This window comes from Nymphaea colorata, chromosome 8, assembly GCF_008831285.2.
Source record: "Nymphaea colorata isolate Beijing-Zhang1983 chromosome 8, ASM883128v2, whole genome shotgun sequence".
Lineage (NCBI taxonomy): Eukaryota > Viridiplantae > Streptophyta > Magnoliopsida > Nymphaeales > Nymphaeaceae > Nymphaea > Nymphaea colorata.
The window spans coordinates 22187695-22195996 of NC_045145.1; the positions used below are offsets into that span (position 1 = coordinate 22187695).

General features: G+C 37.1%; 1 protein-coding gene across 1 annotated transcript; it reads right to left on the bottom strand.

Moving 5' to 3' along the window:
- Positions 1–381: 381 nt before the first annotated feature.
- Positions 382–5655, bottom strand: LOC116258659 (LIM domain-containing protein WLIM1-like). The gene is made up of 5 exons (XM_031635938.2): positions 5319–5655; positions 2847–2943; positions 2733–2770; positions 2526–2612; positions 382–888 (listed from the first exon to the last, which is right to left on the bottom strand). Exons 1-5 carry the CDS (start codon positions 5454–5456, stop codon positions 676–678), a joined length of 573 nt encoding a protein of 190 aa, XP_031491798.1. The 5' UTR covers positions 5457–5655; the 3' UTR covers positions 382–675.
- Positions 5656–8302: the final 2647 nt, after the last annotated feature.

Below are 8302 nucleotides of genomic sequence, written 5' to 3' on the forward strand. Positions count from 1 at the left end.
CCAAAATCCGAAGATACTACGAGGGCATTTAGTAACAGGAACCCTGCATTTTTAGAACATGTGTTGCATGAATCTGTCCATGTTTTGGAAAATATTCATGTAACTCTGCATTCATTCCAGTTACCTAATGCCTTCTCGGGATCAGATATGAGGCAATTGAATACCCCAGGATTCCAAGAGGCATGCAAAAGCCAGAAAACAGCACGGTGGATCAGATATGAGGTAATTGAATACCCAGGATTCCGTCTAGATACTATTGCAAGGAGAAATAAACATGCTTTTCCAAAGGAACCTGGCAAGTTTCCTGTGAAATCATCGTGCCCATTCTGTCATCCATGTGAAGACTAACTCCAACAACCTGCCGTCCTCATCTTAAAAAAATAAAACAAAATTAACGACTCATTCTTTACCTTGAGAGGACAATTCAACGAGATGGTATACATCTTATTGGAAGTTCAAAATACATGACCAACTAAGAAAGAACTACATTCTACATGCTTATCGTAACAGAGGAAACCACTCCAGTTTATTCAGGTACCTTGCAGTGACACATACATCAACAGCAAACTTTAAAGAATCACTCAGGAAAGCACCAAAAATTATGTCCTTCTTGCAACTGCCCAAATTTTCTTAGAGACACACCTAATCCAATTGTAACGGCTACATGCACCCGACTTACTCGGCTGCCACTGTGTCCTCAGTCACCCCTTTGCCATGCTCAGTCTTATCTAGCTGGCTGAAGTTACCCTTCTCCTTGAAAAGTTGTGAATGATGATGCTTGCAGTACAGCCTATGCTCATGAGCGACATAGTTGGATGGGCTGATTACACAGCCACCATGAGTGCACTTAAAACAGGATTTATGATACGAAGTGCCATCAACTGCAACCTGCAAACAAACTTTCCATGAGACATAAATACTTCATGCATCATGCACCACTTTTGGATTCTTTGTAGTTAAGAAAATGCAAGTGCTATAAACAAAAGCGTGGTCAGCTTTGGAAAAATAACAACTACCTTGAAGTGTGAACAATTGCGCCTGTCTTTTGTGGACAGTTTGAATTTTTCATTTTTGAGCAGAAAGATTCATGTATGAATCCTCTACCAAAATTAAGTTGGGAAAGTTTATGTGCCCTTTCATTGCCGTCTGGAAAAATAGTTTGACTGTGGTTACTTTAAACATTCTGGGCATGCTTCTGTACCTATTGACCCTAAACATGACAGAACAGTAGTGTATAATTTGAGATTCAGAGGCTTAGCATCAGTCCATCATCATCATTAGCAATTGTTGCAGAAAATTTCTGGGATCATGCAGAGAGACAAGTTTCACTAAAAAACATTATCCTTATTAGTTATTACTGATAACGAAGAAAAGGAAAAAAATATTCAGTTATTTGCACCAAGATTACCAAAGGCAAACTTCAAAAGTTCTTAACACCTGCCAACACAAAAATGCACCTACCTGATTTAACAAATGACAACAAGAGACCTTTGATTAAAAGGGTAACAACCAATTACCAACGGAGTGAAAAATAGCAACAGAATGAGGTCTGATGTGGCAGTAATGTCTTAGACCTATGAACAAAGAAGCAGTATATCCGACATCTTTACTTCTTAAAAACTCTATGACATTTTGCTTGAAAACCAGCACATTGAGAGTGAGAGTGTCGCCTTGGAAAGGAGTAGCTAGGTTTGGAAAGTGTGCTAAACTCAGTCCACAGTATATTGGGCCATATGAAATCTCAAAAAGAATTGGGGATGTAGCATGTCGACTTCAGTTGCCTAGAATCCATAACGTTTTTCATGTATCGATGTTGAGAAAATACATTCCTGATCCTTCACGTATTCTTAAAGAACAAGCAATACAGCTAAATGAGGCTTGACATATTCAGTGAGGCCAATAGGCATTGTAGAACAGAAGGACTCCATAATTCAAGAAGAAATGGTGTTACTTGGAAAAGTATAGTGGACCACTATGTCAGAATGGACGGTGTGGGTGGCTTTGTGATTGACTAGAACTCACAAAAGTGAACAGATCTGAAAACCTGAGGAGAACAAATTTTGACACACATACCTTTGGGAGAGGGGGAGAAAGATGTCACTGATGAAACTGGAAAAGATAAAGAGCTGAAAGCCTGAGTAGCCCGAATATTAATACACATCTTTACTGGGGGAATGCATTACAGTGTTCAGGGGGATCACTTGAGAGTCTGAAACATCTCAGAATGGTCAAACAACAAGCTATATCTGTATGGCCACTGAACTCTCAACTTGAAGATCATAAAAAGCAGACACATCAAAGTGATTATTTTCATTACAAAGATCACAAGTCTCTGACATTTCTCTACAGGTCTGCCCCAAACTCTGTTTATCAAATATTGTGAAATTTTGAAGTTGTGGCTCAACGAATGTAAAGACTTTTAACATGAAAAGATAATCACATGGAAAATTATATTACCGCAGCTTTTATTGAATAGAATCAATAGATGATAAGACCAAGAATGACAGAAAGTGATTTATCACTACCTTTTCAATGGGGTACACAGTCTTCTTACAAGCAACACATTTTTCCTGAGTGCCAGCAAACAAGGTTGATACTCTGCTGGAATTGCCCTGCAAAACAAAATTAAGTGAACCCCATTCTAGAACTTATCTGGTAAACCTATAGTGAAATTCGGATTCAGGTCAGAGAAAGTAAACATCAGAGTGTGCATACAGGACAAGGATTAGTACCTCATGACCATTTGTCGCTTTAACAACCCTTGGGATGCCTACGCAAATTTAATTGTGAAAAATAGAAGAATAAGTTACAGCACATAAAAATACATAAAGGAACAACTTTCCCACCTTCAAAACTTTTGTCCAGACTGCCAGTTCGCTTGAAAAGTTGATCAAAGTGTGGCTTGCAGTATAGGACACCCTCAAACGAAGAATAATTGCTAAGCTGAAAAAGAAGAAGATCCTCAGACTGTCAAAGAACTACCAAAAGCACATGGAAACATGCATGTAGAAATAGTACTACACACTATTATTGTGCTAGGTAATATAGCATGCCCCATGCACTTGACTCTAATGCAAGAGTTTTAACCACCAAGTGGTTTGGCAGTTGTAGAACAAATACTTACCCTAAAAAGAAATTCTTCTGCTGCACTATGATTATGAAAGGGTCTCAATGGTCAGATTCTACAGTCGATTAGCTAGGAAGGTACTGAAAATATTCATCACCTAGTTTTAGAGTACCAATAGTTCTTAAATGAATTTCAAAAGTACTGAAACAATTTTCAGTCCAATGCTAAAAACAACCACATAGTATTCTCAGCTGTTCTTTCGTTGAAAAATAGTAAAGGGTTGGGAAGGGAACCTTGCATGTACGAAAATAGTGTTTCTTGGTTATTGATTGTTTCCCTCATTTTCCCGGAACTAACTCTAACCTAATAGTTCACAAAAGTTCATTGAGATCTTTCATCATGATTATTTCAAAGTATCCAAGCTCTTATTAATTTAAATAAAAGGCTGCCATGCCTATTGTAACACCCCAAAAGTTTAATCTCATATCTAAGAATGTGAGGGATTTTGGGGGACTTATAAATGGAGTTATTAAAGTGGTTGTTGTTTTGATTTCTAGCCTTTTTTGGGATGGAAACTGAAACTGCTAGGGAGGGTTTGGGATCAGTAGGACCAGGGGGCCAAGCGCAATGTGGGTGTAGGTCAGGTTGTTACAATGATATTATAGAACAGTTCAACACTCGGACATGGGGTCCTACACGCGCGGACACATGTGCCTTAAAAGGGAGAGGGGCATTATAATAACCTAAAAGTTTAGTCATGTATCTAAAATTGTGAGGGATTTTGAAAGACTTATAAAGGGGGTTGTTAAAGTGGTTGATGTCCTGGTTCCTAGCCTTTTTCGGGCTGGAAGAAGAAACTACTAGATAGCAGGTTGGGATCCACCTGACTAGGCACCCGAGCCTAGTGTGGGTTGAGTCGTTACGCCTATTCTCTCTGTAGTTCAAACTTCAAAGAGTGGCATGCATATGTCCAGGTTGATAAGTTGAATATGACAGTAAAGCTAAGACCAACTTTGTGTATTTCCTCAGTTACTAAGTACTAACTGTATCTCCCAAAATTCTTAGATATAACTAGACAGTATAGACCACTGGTCACATTTAATTAGGTTCTTAAAGTTGATTGTGGTTAGAAGGTACAAACGTTTGAGGCAGTTACACACTTATTGTAAGGAAGCATTATTCATCTGGTTGAGTTCTTGAAAACTTTCCAATGGACAATATCCCCTACGCATTTGAATTAGCCTCAAATCAAAAGAAAAAAGTCCTCACAGATCTTACATGAGATATACCAGGATGCGAGCAACCAAGATGAATAGTAATGGTTCCATGATCGATGTGTATATTCGACCAGGAAATGTTAGAAAAATGAGAGCCAGATGATGTCACAAAAGGAAAAAAAACTCCAGATTCCATGCTCTGAAGTCTGAACTTGCACCACTTGCTTTCAAGAACATAACAATTACATCAGGACAAACCATGTAAGGCACACAGTTTTTCAATGGTTCAGTTAAGCAAGAAGTTAAGCACTAGACAGTACGGTGGCCACTTGAAAAAGCTAAAGACGAAATGTGGCTCGCGTATGCGACAATATAAAACATAGCAAGTACTAGACTACCAGCCCGAAGAAACGGAGAAAGGAGAACTCGTGCCAGAACTCAGGCGCCCAATAACCAAAAGGAAAAAACAAAGCACAGGTGTTATTTTCAATCCCCAAAGGAGGAACAGGAAGTTGCAGAATCATTCACAATAAACAATATCAACAGAACAAAATAAAGGATACATAACTAGACCATCAACCATCAGATACCCAACGCTCTATGGCAGGTTCAGAGCGCATGCAAAAAGAATCCTCCAAAAGATCGAACAGCAACCACAAAAAATTAACAGTTAAAAGTACTAAAACCACCAAGACCGTTATATACACCAGTTGCAAAGGAGATCGCAACCTATAGATACTGGTGCCCATAAGAAAGAGAAATCAAAACTACGAATTACAACCATCAAGGGCTGTGTAAGCACCTGCAGGAATAGATATCACACACTACCAATTGAGAGCAAAATTACGAACACACATCAAATACCCGGATACAAAAGTCAATCAAATAAACAAAAAACACCACCACCCTTGACGAAATCAGATAGCAACAAACACGAACAGAAGGATTCTTGAAAGAACAGGAACAACAAACGCAAACAGCAGAAACCATACGGAGTAAATCATTTTCGGAAAAAGATAGAGGAGGGTATGTACCTTAAGAGTGCCTTTACAGTGATGGCAACGGAAGCAGGCTTTGTGGTAGACCTTGTTGTCTGCTGTAAGCTGATCCACCAAGTAGACGGTCTTCTCACAAGCTTTGCACTTTTGCGTTGTACCAGCAAAAGTAGCCATCTCCAGAGGCTTCCCGCTTTACTTTCCTTGACAGAATCAATAAAACTCAAGAAAATTCTTGAGCCCCTGTTCCACTCCGGCGAACAAGAGAAAAGGGGAGTGGTTGGAAATAGTGAGTAGCGAAGATTTTGTTTGTTCCTGAGGGGCTACAGCTCAACAATGAAGGGAAAGAATTGAAACCAATAATGACAGGCAGTAAAGACGAGACGGACTCTAGATCTTTGCTTAAATCGTTTTTCATTTTTTTGTGTTTTTCCTTTTGATGTGGTGGGTCCCTTGGAGCAGCCTTACAGGTGGGGCTTTCACATTCACATTTATACAGCACCCATTGATCACTGCCAAGTGACGATGGTCCCTTCTAATGTTCAAAACTTTTTGTTTCTTACTGTGCTTGAAAAGCGTTTGTTCCCCTAATCAGGTCGAGTTACAAGTGGATTCATATTCAGTTGCTAGTCAGATTCCCATGTGAAAAATATAAACCCAGATGCATTGAGCAATCTGCTTACACTTTCTACTGCATATGGCATGAAGTGTTTAGTAATAAGAAAAAACTAACAAGAGTTCGAATAATGTTGCTGTTGACTAAACTGAAGACCTTCGAAGTTCAATACTATAACTGTTCTCATATTTTTTAGCAAAAGCCTCAACTTACCTTTCAAAAAAAAAAAAAAAAATCTAGTCATTCTACGTTTGTATTATTATTTCATCTAAGGCATCTTGGACTTTCAAAGGTATCATAAAGACTAGTTCCCACGTATAGTCAAAAGGGGGCGGTCTATGAGTACAGTTCTTGATATATATATATATATATATATATATAATAACTGTGTCTTTTCAAAGTCACCTCTAACCAATACCATTCGATTCATCATGATAATGGTTAAAGAAAAACAAAAAAAATGATGGTATTTTCATCATGTAGGTTTAATTTTCATTTTTTTCTTTTTATTTTTTTCTAAACTATTGATCTGCTTCAAATGAACAATCCTTAGTTAGATGGTACGGTGACCCTAAATAAGCATAATCATATTTTTCTTTTTTTTTCTTTTTTTTTCTTTTATTTTATAAATTTATATACAATTTTTCTATATATATATATATATATATATATAACAAGAAAAAATGTGTAAACTAATAGTAAAAAACAAAATTATTCATCACCTTTTTTTTTTTCAATCATCCATAACCATAGAACGAACGACCATATAAGGGAGGTAGATTATTCTAGATAGTTCAATTATATACCTAAAAGTGATAAAAGGACGACCATTCACCATTGATGTCATCTTAAAAGCAAAAACCTGCACAGACGAGAATCATGGGGTAGCAAAAAAGTTTTGATGATTTGCTTTTGATAAGAATTTCTGCTTATTCTTTGTGTCGTTATCATGGCCTTGCTGCATTGGTGGATCATCAGCAAAAGCCAAAAAATTAGGTAAGAAGGCACACGTTGTGTGGTAAAAAGAAAAACTTTATAAATTAGGCTAAGAAATTATATAAGATAGTGTAAAATACACACACATATATGTAATGCTAGCAATTAAACAAACAAAGATGCTCTAAATTATAAATATTAACCGTGCAAAAGAATGCATAACATGTCTATCCTAGCAATTGCACAAATTGATTAAACATGGTATATTTATGCTGAGTTACCAACAATTGGATCCTATAAATAGGGTGGAGACGACAGACGATAGCTTTTTATTCATTTACTTCTCCACTTACTTTTTTACCACAACCATCCTTTCCACTTCAAAATTGGAGAATCACAAAAAGGGGGAGAAAACTTAGACAAAATTCTGTTTTTTTTTTTTTTTTTTTTTTTTTTTGCCTTTTATGAAATCAGTTCAAGATCATCTACTTATTTTCAAAAAAGAAAAAAAAAAATCCACCATCTTAGATCCAACTAACTTTTCAACGCAGTCTGTGATGCCCACCAAACCCACCACATCTGGGGCTGCATAGGACTCAGCTCGAGCCCGACTTGAACTCGCTCATCAAAACTTGACTTAAGCTCGATTCGTTTCTCGAATTTGATGTTATATTGTTGCTCAATCCGTTGTTCAAACTTACGCTATATTGTTGAGTCGATTTCAAGCATGTTTTATGAAGATCCACTCGAGTTTAACCACGCCGATTCTTGCAACGGCGACGAGGTCATAAGCAAATGGCAGCGGTCACAGAATAAACTATTTGCATGTTTCTTTACTCATAATTATTATGAGAGCGCGTTCTGCATCGGGAATCGAACGCGCTCTTCAGTTGCTAGATCGAATCCTTCTTATTTTAGTAGTTGATGGAGGCTCCATCTCCACTTAGTTTAATAGTTTAGATTGTTGAAAAATAAAACAAAGGTAAGTTTCTGAGTTAGGCCAATAATTTTCCTTTAGTTAATTTCGAAACGGGGCTTATCATACGTTCTAATTCTCCGACCTGCATGGTTAAACTTCTGTTTTTACTTATCACCTTTATGCTTGTTCTTTTATGATAATGATAACAAAAAACTTTTACCAATCTGACAAAGGAAAGAGATCAAAAATGTTATTCATTTCAACTCAATGTTAGAGCCAATTTTTTTTTTACTGGGGGGCGCCATTTTTTTTTTTTTTTACTGAGGAGCAGTAAGGGACTGCTTAGAGAAAGAATATATACGGAGTGTTTGGATCACTCCTTTTTTCCCACCTTAAGATTGTGGAACATGAAAAAGAAAAAACTGAAAACTACCCCTAAAATAAAACAATATGTAACAAAAAAAAGTGAATGTAATATATGGTAAGTGGAAAACCTTTAATTAAGTGAATTTCAAACCTGTCATTGTTGTTTTTGAGTATTTCATCAACGTT